Genomic DNA, 19,469 nt, shown 5'->3' with positions numbered 1-19,469 from the left:
CACTGAAATAATGCTTTATCTTCACCTCATTTACCGCAGTGAATGGACATAGAATGTAAGTTGCTAAGAATCACATTAGTTTTAGTCTTAATGTGGCATAGTTGCCATACACTTGCAGGTAAAAATGTCTCCATACGATTACATTATGTTGATTACATTTGCTTTATTAGCAACTGTAGGCATACAACTTGAAATATATAAGTCAGGGTTCTACTTCCACGAATGCAAATGTCATGAAAAGTGACATCCAAGATATAGAATGAAATATTATCTGTGACTAATCGGGTTAGAAGTGTGATTTATAGACCAGATCAAAAGTGTGGGACTTAAGATCAAAGTGAGAATGTGGTTTTAAATATGCGTCTGAAGAGCTGACAATTTTACTGGTTTGGTTTTGTGGAAGTACTTCAGACGTACATTACATGCACTGAAAGATGTAAATATTCTACCAAAGCGAAATGTGACTTTTAAATGTGATCCTTGTGTGTGGATTTCTAGAATCTAGAGATCCACGCACAATGATCACATTTAAAAGTCACAATCTAGACTCTAGATTACCTCAAATGGGGAAAAAAGTAACTTGTAACTTCTTGTAAATGTGTTGACTCATATGACATTTCTTCTTACAACTTATAACAGAGTTGTGTAAATGTTGTACAAAAAAAGGAACCATGTGCTGCAAAGGTCTTTTGTTTTAAAAAGCCATTCACTGTCTCCTTTTGTGGTTGAGTGAGGTCAGCACAGACCCAAAAAGACTAAACCCTCAATTCACTCCCTCCCTTTTTCTTGTGGTAGGGAACCAGACACCACAGCACTGGGAATGACCTACAATCACCAGAAACCCACTCACTTTTCCTTGTGTCTGCGTCGTTTCCAGAAGCTCCTGTTCTTGTCATTTAGCTCCTTGCTGGCTTCTGGTTTACTGAAGCACAACGGCATTCTCTGAAAGGCTACGCTGTTATCCACATGTGGCCCACATGTGCACGTCTCCTGTGGGCACAATAGCATGTACATCAAATGTGCATGTGAAAAAAGAACTCCTTGTAGAGACAAGATTGATGCTCTTGCTTTGTGTGGGGAAAAAAAGAAAGCAAGAGCATCACAGTGAACGGACTCCATTTGGGTCACCGTTGAATTAACACTCCGGATTTTGCTGTGTATTTTAACAAGATGGTCTAGGATCAGCGTTTCTATAGAGCCGTGGCTTTAAGTCTGCCCAGCTGTCTAGGTGGAAGTCGTGACGTCATTGGGGAGTGCTAAGTTGATTAAGTTGTCACACTGTGTCAACAAGCTCGTGCGGGGGCTCGGCCTGCCGTAGCCATTCAGTGTTACGCTCTCTGACTCTGACATGACATGACAAAAAGGCGAGAAGTCACAAGCACGAGGCAAAGCCACCATCTGCCTCGGTGGGTCTAAACTTTAAAGCCAGGCAGATACATTTTAAGTTTTTCTGATCCCATAAGAAGCTGTAGTCTGGAAATATTAAGGTCAGGTCATTTGTGGATTTTCTACCCGCAGACAAGTATCTTCATGTTACTTAATTTCTGTCTTCATTGAACCTTGCCTTATCTCCTCCTCCTACTCATAGAGCTGATAATGTGTTGGATTTGGACCTGGTGTCTAGAGTGCAGTGGTTCTCAAACCTTTTTGGCTTCTTAATGCTACCCCCTTTCCCTGACCTGTGAATCCAAGTAAGCCCCTTGACCCGACTATAGCTTTTTCCTTAGAAAACGGCAAGACAAAACCGTAGCTAGTATGATGCTATAGTATAAATGAATGATAGCCCACCATTTGAAGAATGCCCCCCCTCCCGAACGCAAGGTCGCACAGGTATGACAGTGGACCTGGGTGCTGCAACTGCATCACTGCTCGCCAGCAGTGTTAGCTGTGTTTAACACTTCAAATGGCCATATTTCGGTGACCATTGCTCTTATCAGCGGAACATAGGCTATAAATAAAACCGCATAATGTCAAACAAGTATTGCTTTCTATTCAATTCAACAGTTGTGCTAGTCAGGGTTTTGTTTTAACACATTACAGATCAGCCGGTTTAACAACTTAACGGATTTAAAATGTTTCACTTTCTCTCAAGTACCGCCTGTACTATCTTCTAAATTACCCCAAGGGGTACACATACCCCAACACTGCTCTAGAGCCTGCTTTCCCTCTAAACTCTCTGCTGATCCTCTTCATCTCTCTGACCATCACTTTGTAACCTTCACCATCTCTCTCCACTCTCCCATCTAAACCTACCCGAACTCAAACTGACACTAATCGACGGAACCCACGGTCTATAAATCCCTCCTCTCTCATCTTCTGTGCTTTCCTCTCTTCCCTCCCTTGATTCCTTCCCCTACTGATTCTGAAACCTCCTACTTTCCTTCCACTATTTCACCTGTCGTTGACCTTTCTCCTCCATGTCGACGCAACAACATGAACATCATCCTACAACTCGGCCTATCTACTCATGATGGGCAAGCTCCCTCCTTTTATTCTGCGGCAGTGGTGTAAAGTAACTAAGTACATTTACTCAAGTACTGTACTTAAGTACCATTTTGTTTTTTTTTGTACTTTACCTCAGTATTTCCAATTTCCAATACTTTTACTTTTACTCCACTACATCTCAGAGGCAAATCTTGTACTTTTACTCCACTACAATTATTTGAAAACTTTAGTTACTAGTTACTTTTCAGTCAATGATGGTGCTCTGAGTGGGAGGATGATGCATGTGTATTTAGTCTTTGACACACTGAGCTGGAGGAATGATAATTTTGTTCACTATTTTAAGAAATAATCAACCACAGGGCCATGAGTAGATAGATAGACAGATAGATAGATAGATAGATAGATAGATAGATAGATAGATACTTTAGTAATCCTGAAGGAAATTAGTTTTGTTCAGCAGCTCCAGTGCAACACATTCATACAGATTGTCAATAAAAAAGAAGCATGATGAACATCATGCACAGTACTTCAATGGGAATAAATGCAATAAGAATAAAAAACTATCAGTTACAAAAAGTTAAATAAAATACAGTTAAAAGAGAACACAGCTAAAAAAATAAGAAAATATGACAGTGGACTGACATAAATGCCAGAAGAGCATGTGTTAAGTGTCTGCATTGTAAATACTTACTTACTGAGCTGTTGTAGTGTTAACATTATATAATGTGACCCACATAATGACAGTGGAGACCCCCATGATCGTGGAGGAGACGGAATATAACTGGGTCATCCGCAAATTTCAGGAAATGTCAGTTCTCAAACTGGCTTCTAAAGTCATTTGTATACGGAATATAAATCAGCGGTGAGGGGAACAAAGCCCTCGGGTGAACATGTAGATGAACTGAGCTCCCCTGACATGCACTTATTCACCCTCACCCTCTGGTTTCTGTTGGAGAGGATGTGGTGGATCCAACCAGCCATACGAGAGAAAACGCCAAAGTAGAGAGCAGTGGTGGAAAGTAACTAAGTACATTTACTTAAGTGCTGTGCTTAAGTACAGTTTTGAGGTATTTGTACTTTACTTGAGTATTTCCAATGTTCAGTACTTTTACTTCTACTCCGCTACAACTCAGAGGCAAATATTGTGCTTTTACTCCACTACAATTATTTGAAAACTTTAGTTACTAGTTACTTTTCAGATGTAAATGATCATATTATGAAACATACATTAACCACTTTAGACCTATTTTATACATAGGCTATTTGAAAATAGCAGATCTACAAGCTCACAACGCGTCGCACTGCGACGCGTTGTGAGCTTGTAGATCTGCTATTTTCTAATATTTTAGTACCTTTACTTTTGGTACTTTAAGTACATTTTGATGCCAATAATTTTGTACTTTTGCTGAAGTAAATTTTGAATTCTTACTTGTAACAGAGTATTTCTATATTGCGGTATTGGTACTTTTACTTAAGTAAAGAATTTGAGTACTTTTTCCACCACTGGTAGAGAGTTTAGTCACTAAAATCTGGGCTTGAATGGTTTTGAAAGCTGATGAAAAAAAAAACCCCAACAAGGCACAGCTTGCCATGAGTTTGACGTCCTCTAGGTGTTTGAATAAAAGCTTGTAAATCTCTTTAGCTCTCCTGATTTCACATTTCACTTCTTTTTGCATGGTTGCCCTGCTTACCTTGACTTGTGACTTACTATTAGGGTAAATTTTGACAGTTGTGCCTGGAGTTGCTCCTCACAATAAGACACAGAGGAGCCAACAGCTTTGGTCACTTCATCAATGGCATCACTGGGGTCAACCAACACTTCCCAATCGGTACCGTCCAAGCATCCCTGTAGCGTCAATGAGGTCCAATTCTTGGTCCAATTTGTAAGCTATTTCCCCCTCTGCAGGGCTGTGCGGGCCATTTTTTTCCGATCTTACACTTTGTAATTTGCTCTGGATAAGAGACAGTGTTCAAACCAGATGAGTCATTCACTGTGTAAATCTATTGAGTCATGAGACCCCCATGAGTCATTGTGCTATCAGCTGTTGGAAATGGCTTTGTTTTCATAGAACCCAGTTCTCATTACAGGCATACAGTACACCCCTCCTTTGAAGGGGAACAATACGCATATACTGTATGTCTCTAATAGCATCACTACTATAGAAGGTTTCTGGTGTTGGGAGAGATTTTATTTACTTTTTGAAATTGATTTTCACAAACATTAATCACATCAAAACATTACACTAGTAAGTGACAAATAAACCCTTGTTGATTAATTATTCTTGTTTCAAACATTCATCACTGTCCTGGAACAATGTAGGAAATGTTCCATTTTAATTGGAAAACTTTGGAGGAATCAATAACCATGTTTCTTTTGACTTGCTAAGAGTGCAGTTGCTTGTGTTTTCAAAACTAACCATGACTTACTAGCTACCAGCAGCAAATAACAACACAAGTCAAGACACACAAGACCACATAACGTGATACACAATGTACTCCATGCATCTTGTGGGCAGCACATAACAATAATAAGCCTTGTCTTTTTGTGAGGCCTTGCAAATGTGGGGTCAGGCCACAATGGTCCTCAGAAGCAATAACAGAAACTCCACACATACCGAGATAAGACAGGAGAGTAGGAGGAGGGTGGAGTGGGTGGAAGAAATAGATAGAGCCAAAGGGAGAAGAGGGGAGACAGAAAGAAAGAGAGAGAGAGAGAGAAATGGGAATAGTGAGATACTTGTTGATAGACCCAACTCAGGGTCACTATTGAGCGCATAGTACGAGTCCCATGACCTTGTGATTTTGAACAAGCACATAAACAGCCATGGTAAATGAATTAGCCCCCAAGCCAGACCCACTTCCTGCCAAACGAGCATGGGCCTGCTGTGGGCTGGAGGTGGTCGCCCGCAAGATGCACGATTCGCCTGCGAGAAATACTGGGGGGATAATGGGTTGCAGATTGTGCTCTGATATCAGACTATCCATCGCAGCCTCCTTTAGCTCGACGGCACATTCAGAAAGTGCCGCGTGGGTCATGCCGTTTAATAATTGAGCTTTTTTTGGAAAAATGACTTCATTCACTGGCTTTGCAGAACTTTTGAATGGAAACGCTGTTGTGTGAAGTGGAGTATGCCGACTTGATTGTGGCTCAAGATGTGGAAAACATATTAAGACCGCACAGATATGTGGTCCTCATGTGGCCTGATGCTGCCTGTCAGTTGCCTTTGAACTGAAGCCTGTGTTACATTTCCATATGTGCTATTAGGTCATACTAACCAAATTCTCCACTTCCTTCATCTTAGCGAGATTTGGGCTGACTGCGCATTATGGGGAAATTCTCTTTAAAGAACGGTCTGGATTTTGAAGTCACATTTAATCTTTCACACACTAGTCCACTGGTTCATATTAGAACTCTACATATTATATGATACGTCATTAAACATACTTCTGAATGTAAGTGGCTTCTTTATTTATTTATCTATTTCTCTCTTTTGGGAGCTCTTATTTCTCACGGTATACTAGCAGATACCTGCAAAAGTGTGTGTGTGTGTGTGTGTGTGTCTGTGTGTGTGTGTGTGTGTGTGTGTGTGTGTGTGTGTGTGTGTGTGTGTGTGTGTGTGTGTGTGTGTGTGTGTGTGTGTGTGTGTGTGTGTGTGTGTGTGTGTGTGTGTGTGTGTGTGTGTGTGTGTGCACGCGCGTGTGTGTGTGAGTGTGCACGTATGCGTTACGAGGGAAAGGAAGGAAGGAAGGAAGGAAGAGAGCTACGTCTGCAGTTTCATCCATTTCAACATCATTTGTTTCACCTGGCTTACAGCACTGCTTTGTTATGAGTTTAGTGCAAACACATTTGCACACAGCACACCCACACTAAACCTTTTCCACAGAGAGTATATGCACGTGTCGTCTGCCCTCTACTAATCTCACCAGGCAAGGGTCAGTCAAGGTCTGTATAGAAGCAACAGGTTGACACCTTGTCTGAGCAAACTGGGTCATTTTGAGGACCCATGCTGTCACACTGAGCTATATAGCAGAAGGCCGCAGTCTGTCTGTATAAATGAGCAGGGATTTAACGTCGTCCTTCCCTGTTGACAAGTAATGATATCTGTACGCAAGTAATTATTCCTCCCAAACTTTGTTGAGAATCTGCTCATTCCTACTTCAACCTAGAAACTTATACTTTAGGAATAGTGTGCTTGTGTTGAACTGAAATATTTAAGTTTAAACGGAAGAGGGAAAAAAAAGTCACAATCACAACAATAAATTGTGCAATTAATATTATATGGATGGTGTTTAGAATAATGACTTAATTACCACTTGTTGGCATTATCTATACGGCTAAGTATACTCCATCACTGAGAGCTCAGCAGGGCAGTCTTCCACTAACACTGAACACACACAATCCACAACCCTGCTGATGGCCCAATCTATAACTCGGCTGCTGTCAATTCAATTCAATTCAATTCAATTTTATTAAAGTGTCAAATCACAACAAGTTGTCTCAAGACACTTTACATGTAGAGAAGAGACCCAACATCCCACCCTGAGCAAGCAATTTTGCGACAGTGGCAACGAAAAACTCCCTCTTAATTCAACAGGAAGAAACGTCAGGCAGACCCTAGGCTCTAGGGCGGGGGCCTTCTGCCTCGACCGTGTTGGGGGAAAGAAGAGAGAGAGAAAGGGAGAGACAGAGGAGAGACAGAAAGAGATACAGTGCAAGCAGTAACAATAACAATAATAGCAAATATAATAGTGTAAGATACTAGCATATGATAGTATAATATAGTACAGCAATAGTGTGTATGCAGTATATAATGGAATAATATAAAAATGTTTAAGATAATATAATATGCGGTATAGTGTAGTAGTGTAGTAGAAGTCCACGGTCGTGTCCAGGTCGTGCTCCATGGAGAGAGGCCCGGTCCGGTCCGCAGTCACAGTCTTGAGCCGCAGCTGGGGGTCCGTAGTAACAGTCCATAGACTCCATGGAGAGGCCCAGGCCCGGTCCGCAGTCACAGTCTTGAGCCGCAGCTGGGGGTCCATAGTAATAGTCCATGGTCCTCTGCTCTTGGCACCCCCTGCTGCTACTGAGGACAAAGCAGGAGGCTTCTATAGCCCCCCCACTGCCAACGGAGATCACCTTGTGAATAAACCCCCCCCCCCCGCCCCCACACACACACACACACACACACACACACACACACACACACACACACACACACACACACACACACACACAACACAACCCCATGCATGAGGACTTCCCCTCCTCCAGCACTCTTCACACCAGCCAGGTGAGATGGGATCTATCCAAACACTTGAAGAGTTAACAAGGTAATGGGTCCAGACAACATCAACCCCATTATTATGTAAATTGCTGTGGACCCCCATTTGAAAATATTTAGTGCCAGGGAACCCCCCCCCCGCACAACACACACGCACTTGTGTTATAATATTCCAAAATTTTCATCACACTCATGTCACCATGACTCCGCAATAACCATATAAGGAGTTTCCAAAGCAGCTAAGCCCAAATATGGAGTGTGTTGTCTAACCTCAATGAGTCATCATGGCATCAGGCGCAAACAAACCAGTCAGCTCCATATATGGGCACAGAAGGGGGCCTTCCCATATATGGGCATATACTGATGACATCAGGAATCCCATATATGGGCATAAAAGGGACAAGGACTGACCTCTAGTTTTTCAAATAGGCGATGTATGTACTTTTAAATTGTTTAAACAGATTTAAAACCAGTGTTCAAACCATGCAACCAATGTATGCTACATTAATTAATTTTGCCCGGTGACCCCTGGAACCCCTTCAAGGACCGGGAACCCACTTTGGAAAGCACTGGTTTTGTAGAGGACTGCTTGCAGGGGTGTTCCAGCATCTTTTCAGGCCTCTCCCTGAGACTGGAGAGAGTCCCCTGGCTGTGAAAGACCGCCTGCATCGTTCAACACCGCAGCAACCACAAAGCAACACACTAGTAACTAACCACCTAGTGACAACTTGACAACTGGCTACTGCTGCACGCACCCCTAGCAACCACCCACCCTACACCATAGTAACCGCCTACAGTGCTCATGCCTATTATTATGGGCCATCCTCTAGCTGATATATTGTAACATTTCAAACGACACTTTCATCACTTCTGTATTCTTGCTTCCACTTTCTGTGCATGAGGCTATGACTGCAGAGAGATGTCACTGTAAAAGCTATAGCTGCTAAACAGAATGCAGCTGCAGTGTGTAAAGCAAGCAGCAGTGCATGCATGTAATGACTGGCCTTCTTGAGTACAGAATATAATGAGCACTGAAATGTACCATTCAAAAGTCAGTATAAAACTATCTACAAAAAAATCCCTGTCTTCTCTCTAAAACTGTTTCTGCTACAGGGGTGGGAAGCACTTTCTCTTGCATTAAACGTGAGGCAGTTCCCTCTCTCTCTGTCTGTCTGTCTGTCTGTCTGCCTGTCTGTCCCTCTCTGTCCAGTGGTGGAAAAAGTACTAAATGTTTTACTTGAGTAAAAGAATCAATACTGCAATGTAGACACACTCTAAAAGTCAGGTAATCAAAATTGACTTGAGAAAAAGTACAGTATTGGCATCAAAATGTACTTAAAAAAAAAAGTGCAAAGTACTCATTGTGCAGAATGTCCCATTTCACAAGTTTTCAAATATAAAATGTATACAAATATTTTGAAAATAGCAGATCTACAAGCTCACAACGTGCATTGTGAGCTTGTTGATTTTTAAATAGGCGAAATGTAGGGCTGAAGTGGTTAATGTATATTTTATAATAATAATCAAAATCTACAAAGTAACTAGTTACTAAAGTGGAGTAAAATGAAATGTAGTGGAGTAGAAGTAGAAGTACTGACAATTGGAAATAGTAAGTAAAAAACTCAAAATGTGAGTACATGTACTTAGTTACTTTCCACCACTGGGCAGTTCTCTGAAGTAAAGCAGTAAGGCACCATGTGATTCGGTGACAAGCCTAAACCGGTTCATACGTAGACGGGAGGCCGGTTTCAGCTGGCTGACGTCGCCATGGCAACCAGATCGCTATAAATGCAGTCTTGGTCTTTTCATCAGCCTCCACTTCTCTCCAGTTTTGAGCCTACAGACAGCAGATCAGACAAGCTCACACTCACACACACACAGCCAGCCATCAGATCCACTCTCTGCGGTGCCCACGGGATCAACTGGATCACTTTTGTTTTATTAACCCCAGAATTCTAGTCTAATGGACAAACTCTTTGTAAATGCTTTTTAAGGTAAGATCTGACTCTTATAATTTAGTAATGTTTATTTCGAATATGTTAATACAAACAGAAACATTTTTTTTGCACTTTCGAAATCACAAAGAAAATTGTGAAATGAATATCAGATTATAATATAGCAAAAAAAAATAGAAACGAGGAAAAATAGAGAAGGTAATCTAATCAAGTCATTCTTACATTTATTTTACTTTATAGTGTTAAGACTGCTTGTTAATTTACGTTGTCGCTTATGGGCAAAGGTAACATTGTGATGCATTGATCGGATGAAAGTATTGTGTGTCTTATAATGTATGTTATAAAACCTTTATAGCTGTAACATAACGGGTGGTCTTGGGACGTGGCTCATCTGCAGATCTAGGGCGGTGCACCAAGGGAGAAAACGTGTCTTTCGTAGTTCTTTCTGGCATTAATTGGCTGTTAATCGTCAGATAATAAGTTATAACGGTTTCATTTAATAATGGTTTTGTGTCCGTTATGCACAATGACTAAATGTGTCGTAAATCGTTCACTAGTCTGTTTCAACTAAGCCAAAAAGCTCATGCCGCCAGTGTTGCCAGGTTTTGCGAGAGAAACATGCAACCAGGTCTAGGAAAAGAAGCCCAAAAGAAGCGACTAGGCTACGGCAATTTTCTAAAATAAATCTTGAAGAAAATGTTTAAAATGTGGAATGTCTTTGATACATTTTAACAGAAATCTTGTATGAGGGTCCCTGGCATAAAATGTTTTCAGATTGGGGTCCTAAGACGCATGCATATTCATTTGGGGGTCCTTGACTTGAAAATGTTTGAGAAACACTGGTTTAAAAACATTAGGAAGCAAGACCAAATAAGCAACTGCACTTAAGAAACAATATTTACAAGCAACTTTACAGAAACACAATCCCAAAGTCGCTTATAATAAGCCGAAATGGCAACACTGCACGCCGCATGGCGCCCCGAGAGAGAGCTCTTCTTACCGGAACCGGCATATTAACGCGCGTCATTGCATGCTTGCGTCATTAAGGTCGCTCCATTGGTTCCTTCTCGCGTCAATCATCTCGTGCTGTAGGCGGATCCGGTTTCCATTGGACTGAATCGTAGCAGGGGGCGGTGCTTGCTGATTTCATCATTACAGGGCATTACTCTACATTCTAAGTACATTCATTCATTTGACCAATGAGTCATGACGAGTACATTCTCAACGTTTGAGTCATCGACTTCTTTTATTTATTGAGTTGCCGCCCTACGTTTTATTTAATTTTAAAGACAGCATTGGCCAGTGGAGAATATTACATTCTTTGATTTACAATATTTCATTAAAAACTGTTGAAAAAGACAAAAGAAATGCTGCATACATGCAAAGTGTGGCAAACCATTATATCAATTTGAAAAGCTGTATCTTCTGTCAATGATTTAGATAAGCTATTAGTAGTTACATAGATACTACAGGTCTCTTTGACCTGAATCAATGTGTTAGAACAGTGGTTCTCAAAGTGGGGTCTGGGGACCCCCAGGGGTCCTTGAGAGAGTTCCAGGGGGTCCCCAGCTAAATGATACATAGTTCGGAACCAAATACACTCTCAGAGTTAAATTAACATTGATTTTGCAATATAAATTGGGGTCCCAGAGATAGAAAGGCCATTACATGGGGTCCGTAGCCCTAATGCATGGTCCTTGAAATTAAAATGGTTGAGAAACACTTCGTTAGGGTGCAGCTAGTCAATGTGTGTAAGAGTGCATGAGGTGATTCATCAATCAATATTCCAATTTTAGTCACACGCTCAGAACTTTTTTGCTTTGGTGACATAAAGAAAGTGCTCAAATATGTTTTACTGACCAATGTTTTTTTTTGTGGTAATGTAGATTTTGAGTCTAAACAATGACCACTTGTTTTTTTGCTTTCAGAATAATCACTTTAGGAAAGCACACACTGGCTACTCTTCAGGCCCTGGCCTCGAGAATTATCTGAAAGGGTTCAACTTTACTGGCGAACCTCCCTGGCTGCTCTGCACCTGATAAGAGCTGAAGTGATCTCTTTACTATCAACGTGAGTAGCATACAGTGGTGGACAGTAACAGTAACAAAGTACATTTTCTTGGAGTACTGTACTTAACCCATTAAGAGTACTGTACTTAACGCATTGCAGCCACAAAAAAACAGTAGTTCTCACACTTTAAAGATTTTTGAAAAATGTTAAAAAATAGCAGATGTACAAGCTTGTAGATCTGCTATTTTTTTTAATAGCCAAAGCTCAAATCTAAAATGACACAGATGATTTCCCGGATGTAATGGGTTTTAAGTAATACAAAAAAAAGTAGTATCTGTACTTTATTTGAGTATGTGTATCACTGGATACTCAAGACTTTCACTCCACTACATTTCAAAGACATATATTGTATTTCTGACTCCACTACATTTCTAGGGAGGGAAAAAGTACATTATGAACAAACCACTTAAGCCCCTTCAAATATAGCGAAAATAGACAGACAAATGCATTGCAAAATATTGAATAACAGATTTTTACTTGTAACAGAGTATTTCTACATTGTGGTATAGCTACTTTTCCTTAATAAGAAATCTGAGTACTTCTTCTACCAGTGCAAAATACAGAGTCAATGTTATCTCAACATGCATGTTCTTTCTCTATTCCAGTTTCCTTTAGAGACCAATCAAAAGGTTGTACTGTGACCATGAACACACTCACTGACTTTGCATTCCTGGAGGAGGGCTTCTCTGCCCGGGACATCGTCGAGCAGAAGATCAACGAGTCATCCATGTCGGTAAGCCAACTTCCCCGCTGTGGTTCCTATTATTATACCTGGTTGTTGGTGTTTGGAAGTCTCAGTGTTAAATCGATATATCCTGTTTCCTCCAGGATGACAGAGATGCTTTCTACATCTGCGACTTGGGAGACGTGTTGAAGAAGCACCTGCGCTGGGCGAGGGCCATGCCTCGGATCACCCCTTTCTACGCCGTCAAATGCAACGACAGCCGGACTGTGGTTTCGACGCTGGCCTGCCTGGGGGCTGGCTTTGACTGTGCCAGCAAGGTGTGTTTGGAAGACACTTGGTTTTACCGTAGATATTCCTTTATCTCCCACCCACCATGAATTAATTTCATTCCCAACAGCAATTAACATCAGTAATGTAAAAGTAACATGGCGCTTATCTTTTTGATGTTCATTTTGTAACCATGCAGACGGAGATACAGCTGGTCCAGTCTCTGGGAGTGGATCCAAGTAGGATCATCTATGCCAACCCCTGCAAGCAGGTCTCTCAGATCAAGTATGCCTCTGCCCACGGGGTCCAGATGATGACCTTTGACAGTGAAGTGGAGCTCATGAAAGTGGCCCGCCATCACGAAAATGCCAAGTAAGGGCTCCTTTTAAACCCACAGTCATTATTGATAAAACATTTTATTATTATAAAACGTATCAGATTTGTTTTTTGAAGAAAAATGCTTTTCTGCGTCCCTTGTCCTGTTGCATTACACACAGTACTCTAATTCGCATTTGTCTTGGTGTTCAGGCTGGTGCTGCGTATTGCCACGGATGATTCCAAGGCAGTCTGCCGTCTGAGTGTGAAGTTCGGAGCCCAACTCAAGGCATGTCGGGGTCTGCTGGAGCGGGCCAAGGAGCTGGGACTGGATGTGATTGGCGTCAGCTTCCATGTTGGCAGTGGCTGCACTGACCCCGAGACCTACACCCAGGCCATCTCTGATGCCCGCTGTGTCTTCGACATGGGGGTGAGTAGGGGACAAGTGCTATTAGCGAAGTGATCATGATGCATATGGGAAGTGTCCTGTGATAGAGCTATTGTGAATAGAGCAGTAAGTGAACTTGTATGAATCCTCTGTCATCTCTAGGCTGAGCTGGGATACAACATGACCCTCCTGGACATCGGCGGCGGATTCCCTGGTTCAGATGACACCAAGCTAAAGTTTGAAGAGGTACTTTTTCTATGCATTTCATCAGATAAGCTAAAAGTGTAATGTACTTTCACTCGCTTAAAGATTTGTCGTGTTTTATTCAACCCTGGATGTTTTCTCCCCCTCTTTTGTCATTGCCAGATCGCAGCTGTGATCAACCCTGCTGTGGACAAGTATTTCCCAGCTGACTGTGGCGTGAGAGTCATTGCTGAGCCAGGTCGCTACTACGTGGCCTCTGCTTACACACTGGCAGTCAACATCATCGCCAAGAAAGTTAACATGAACGAACCTGGTTCTGATGGTAAGAGTGTTGAATTATAGGAATCCTTTTATTCACACTGAAAATTCAAGTAGTTTATTGGTGACACTTCCTGGTGGTAACGGGGGTTGTTGATGGCTTCTTCACAGAGGAAGACGATTGGACCAGTGACAGGACCCTGATGTACTACGTCAACGACGGCGTGTACGGCTCCTTCAACTGTATCCTCTATGATCATGCCCACCCTGCGCCAACCTTGCACAAGGTAAGTTCAAATGAACCGCATCAACATGAACGGATTCCTTCTTTGAGAGTGGCTCATAGCAAGTTACAATACAAGCTAACACTGACTGAACCTTTATGTTTTTTCAACAGAAGCCAAAGCCAGATGAGGTTATGTACCCCTGCAGTATCTGGGGCCCAACATGTGACGGTCTGGACCGCATTGCAGAGCTGTGCAGCCTGCCTGACATGCAGGTGGGCGACTGGCTCCTGTTCGAGAACATGGGTGCCTACACTGTGGCCGCTGCCTCTACCTTCAATGGCTTCCAGAGGCCTGACATTCACTATGTCATGTCCCGACCTGCCTGGTGAGTACAACACATCATCGGTTTGACTCCTCTTTATTCTTTTTCTTCTTGGTAAAGACTTAAATGAGGGATGTATTAATATCATCCATTTGTGTCTGCTTTCCAATAAATCATGTCATAATGTTAGTTGAGCTTGCATGTTTGATCTGCACCACATCTTTCTATAGCTTCTAAATCCTTTTGTGTTGCTTTTCTCCAGGCAACGCGTTCAGCAGATCAGTGCACAGGGCATGCCCACGCCCGTGGAAGACTCTTGCCCGGCCGGAGTGCCAGCCTGCTGTGGGAGAGAGACCGGTTTGGAGATCCCTGCCAAGCCATGCCAGACCCGTGTGGTTTAAATATAAACGCACAGCACCGCTTTCCAGATACATCATCCTGTGTCAATAATAATTGTTTTTTTTGTGTGTTTGTTTTAATGTAAACGCAACATTGAAAGGCCAGTTACTTGACGAGAGAATGGGAGGGGCATGTTAGCGCACAAATCTCACTGTTCTGTATAGAAGCTGGAGCTTGACCCTCCCCCCACTGAAATGAGGCGAAATCACTCTCTGAGCATCTCTGTGGGTTAGAGGCAGACTGTTTACAGGGCAGCCAGCTATTCATTTAAAGTTGTTGTTGATTTGGAGTCCTGATATTGGCACTGGAGCACCGATCGATGTTGAATCTCCTTTGTGAAACTGCATGAAAGAAGGAAGCACTTGCTGCTGTACCTTGCAGCATTAAGCCTTACCTTTTCATCCACAAAAAGTGTTAAAGCAACTACAGTGTTCCTTCAACATAAATCCAGTGAGCGTCCTAGTCGGTTGTTTTTTGTGTGTGACAGTGACAGCCAAAATACTCCTTATACAGCATAATGTCGCAACTAATCGAATATGTGTTACAAACAAACATCACCGCCACCGCCCTGTTACAGCTGATTCCATATCCCTATCTCACAACTCACTATGAGATGGTTAGAGTGGTGATTTATTTCCTCAGGAATGGCTGCTACATGTATATTTATATCTTGTTCCATGACCTCCACTTCTGTACAGAACCCCTTAACATGAAAGATAGGGACTCAACAAGCAGACTGTCCCTCTCCTCTTCTCACTTTTCCGTATTTTATATCTTATGAAACTTGTTGTAGTACGCGGTAAGCCTGTTTATGATATTAATATTGGGAAAGAATATTAACGATACACTTAAAAATGGATATGAAAGAGGATTGGATTGCACATTTGTATCGCTTTCCTATGGAAACTTTTTTAATTTTTGTATTTTAATAAATAAAAGCATTAGGTGCAGAGCCAACTTGTGATCATTGGTCAAGATCTTTGAAGTGAAAATGTCTCTCTCTCTCTCTCTCTCTCTCTCTCTCTCTCTCTCTCTCTCTCTCTCTCTCTCTCTCTCTATATATATATATATACACACACACACACACACACACACACACACACACACACACACACACACACACACACACACACACACACACACACACACACACACACACACACACACACACACACACACACACTCACACACACATGCATACAATATATACTGTATTATATATAACTATTTTATTGTTGCAAATGTATCATTTAAATACATTTGCAACATTTATTAAATAAAAGAACCACAACAATCAGCAAAAGTAGACAGAAAAGAAATGAAAAAACACACAAAATCTCCCCCAACCCCAGAATGATACAGTGATGTTTTATGTTATGTAACTATAGTAATGATCCTCAATCAACAAAACAACTATCTAAAAACAGCAGGCCTCATCAATTAATAAATAATATGGGAACACTCTGTTTGTCAGGTGATTTAGCAAAGGGGGAGATGAGAGTCCACAAAAAATATATGTATATATAAAAGTTATAAAGTTATGGCATATGCCAGCTGCACTGGCAGATAAAGCTATGTAACTGACAAAATGTGTCATTCACAGATGGTTTCAATTTGACCATTGCACCACCTAGTGTATTTGGTGAAGAAGTGCAAGCAACTGGATTGTGGCACAGTGTTGCTGACTCAAGGAACACTTTATTTAAACACAATTTCATACAGAGTAAGTTACAGAGTATGCATTCAGGCTGGCAGAGTATATTATCAACGTAATAACTTAATTTCTCTGGTTAGGCTCTTGATAAGTAGTTAAAGCTTGGAGTTTTCAAAAGAGCCTGAAACACTACAGTTGATTGATTGATTGATGTACTTTATTTAGTAAGACATGAGAACAGTACATGGCAGTACATAACAGTACATGGAAGTACAAATTCGCAATACAAGGTCTACTAAACTGGATAGCTCAGTTAAGCACGTAGCTTGTTTAAGATGAGATCCCCATGCACACAAATCATGTTGACATATAAGAGACAGACAGATATACACACTACTATACAGAATGTCATACAATCAGTTTACAGGTTACTGGTATGAAGTATGAAGGGTGAAAAATATGTACAAAAAGAAAGAGAGGGGGGGGGGGTAGGTTAGGTTAGGACATGGGGTAGGTTAGGACTTGGACAGGGGCCATTTTTGAATTGCAGCCTCCTGAAGGTGTATCTTTAGGGCATTTTTGAAAGTGAGTAGGGTTTTACACTCCTTTACTCCTTTTGGTAGGGCATTCCACATTTTAGATGAATAGCATGAGAAAGAGTTCATTCCCTTTGTTGTGCCAAATCTGGGTTGAACATGGTTTGTGGAGCTGCCTCTGGTGTTATGATCATGGACTTGATTAACATTTTGGAAGTATTTTGACAAATACAGGGGGGTCCCAATGTTGTGGTGTATCTTGAAGACCAGGCCCATAGCAAGTTGCTGTACTCTGTCCTCAACCCTAAGCCATCCAAGCCTAGCAAAATGGGCATGGGTTAGATGGGCTTTGTAATTGAGGCCAAGAAGTAGCCTTACAAGTTTGTTTTGGGATGTTTGGAGCCTTGTTTTTAGGGCCTTGGAGGTGTTGTGATACCATGAAGTGCATGCATAATCATAATGACCTTGTATGAGGGCCCCTACAAGAATCTTCAGAGTATTCTTACTGACTTTACGAACAAGCCTCCACATCCTCCGTGTTATTTTGTGGACCTTTTTGATCGTCTTTTCAGCGTTTTTGTCACCTGAGAGGTTTGCCTCCAAGATGGAACCCAGGTAGGTAATTTCCTCCTTTCTTGTGATAACATTTTCACCCACTTTGATCGTGAAACTCTCAGCCTTTCTAAGGTTAGGGTTGGACCCAAAGAGGATGGATTCAGTTTTACCCAGGTGTAATGAGAGTTTGTTGTCGGAGAGCCAGATGCAGATCTTGTTGAGTTCAGTGCTGAGAGTTTTCTCAACCTGCAGCCTGTCCCTGTCCGAGACCAGCAGAGCCGAGTCATCTGCGAACAGGAACAGTTTGCAGTCGCAAGCTGAGGACATATCATTCACATATATCAGGAACAGTAGTGGTCCTAGTATGCTTCCTTGAGGAACACCACAAGTCACTGGGAGGGGAGGGGACTGGGTGCCGTTTACTTCCACCACTTGCTCCCTCCCTTCCAGGTAGGATCTCATCCAGTTCACCGACGTGTCATCAAAGCCTATTGCTTTGAGCTTATTGATCATACCTTGTGTCAGTCATGTTCAGGTAATACTGAAGGGAAGTTCCAGTGTCTGACCTTTTGGTGACCGGTGATCAAGCCACAAATCAGACATAGCTGAACATATTTCTAACTTTATGTTTCAGAGATTATTTTCTTTTTCTTTTCTTTTTTTTAAACTAGGTATGTGTATGTGTTTTATGAAATATAACTGCACAACAATGCCAAAGACATTTTAAATGTTTAATAAAATGAATTATGTACATTTTGACCAATTTCTCTGTAGTTTAGTCATCTCAGGAACATTTTTATAATGAAAAAACAAACAAAATTATTCTCAGAATCAAAGAAAGCAGGCTACTGTAAGTAAGTAGCTACTTTTAAGGTGATTATGTATAACAACGTGTTAGTGGCAAGCAGTCGAATTCCACACTCGTCCCAGACCCAGTCGCATTCCTCATTTGTATGACGATACTGATGTTTTGATTGATTGATTTATTTAGAAGGTTGCAGAGAAAAAGCACATGGAAGTACAGTTTACAATACAAGGTCAAATAAAATGGATCGCTCATGAAAGCCGCAATGGCTTGTTTCAAATGAGATCCCCACATACTCAATTCATGTTTACACTGGAAGTGTTTTGAAAAGTAATTACATTTGAGATAAAATGTGTTTTGGAATTAATGAGGACACTGGATTATGATACGTGACACATTGTGTATATTTGGCTTCTTTTTGTGGCTACGGAGTAAAAGACAATATTACTTCGGTTTGTTTAATTGTCTCAGCAGCAGATTGAACCGGAAACACCTGTGAAGGTGTCATGTGTCAACGGTTCAAATCTGCCTCTGAGCCAATCAAATGAAGCTGCAGGATACTGAACCAGAAAAGTAAATGGGCCCATGCACCTTCTGGAAACCTGGGACAGTTAGGCACATGGCCTATCAGTGAGTCAGTCAGTCAGTCAGTCAGCAACATTTACATGTATAGGGCTGGCCTGTGCGTCCATCCAACAGCAATACATTCGGTGTCACAAGTCACAAGTTCTGAGCTTCTTAGAATATAGTTCCTGTTTTAGCTGCAAATGAATGAATTGGAGAACCAAAGAGAGAATGCCTCCAGGTGACCTATGTTTCCCTTAATTTACACGTGTGTCATTATGATGTAAATGTACTCATGAGCTTCTATACAAATCTAAAAGTCACTTTTGTTCTCAGCTATGGTTAGTAACACACCTGAGGTACTGAGGTACATGACAGAGCAAGGAGTCGGGACACAGCGATTAACACCTCTGAAGTCCTCTCACCAATCACTATTTTAACGCATGGATTCGATAGATCAAGCAACAAACCGTCATCAGGTCTGCTAAACAGCAGGAGGAGGGTATGTCTGATGACATTTGTCACATCTCCACAAGTG

General features: G+C 41.6%; 1 protein-coding gene across 1 annotated transcript; it reads left to right on the top strand.

The window, feature by feature from the left end:
* The first annotated feature begins 9,551 nt into the window (after positions 1–9,551).
* odc1 (ornithine decarboxylase 1) lies at positions 9,552–15,774 on the top strand. The gene is made up of 11 exons (XM_084045818.1): positions 9,552–9,721; positions 11,611–11,752; positions 12,358–12,485; positions 12,581–12,754; positions 12,904–13,076; positions 13,233–13,449; positions 13,570–13,653; positions 13,774–13,933; positions 14,041–14,156; positions 14,267–14,481; positions 14,681–15,774. The coding sequence occupies exons 3-11, from the start codon at positions 12,396–12,398 to the stop codon at positions 14,817–14,819; spliced, it is 1,368 nt and encodes a 455-aa protein (XP_083901944.1). The 5' UTR covers positions 9,552–9,721; positions 11,611–11,752; positions 12,358–12,395; the 3' UTR covers positions 14,820–15,774.
* The last annotated feature ends 3,695 nt before the right edge of the window (positions 15,775–19,469 follow it).

Source organism: Gymnoscopelus microlampas (genome assembly GCF_963454915.1).
Source record: "Gymnoscopelus microlampas genome assembly, chromosome: 20".
Classification (NCBI taxonomy): domain Eukaryota; kingdom Metazoa; phylum Chordata; class Actinopteri; order Myctophiformes; family Myctophidae; genus Gymnoscopelus; species Gymnoscopelus microlampas.
The sequence above is the reverse complement of the archived record's forward strand: the minus strand, read 5'-3'. Positions and strand labels throughout refer to the sequence as shown.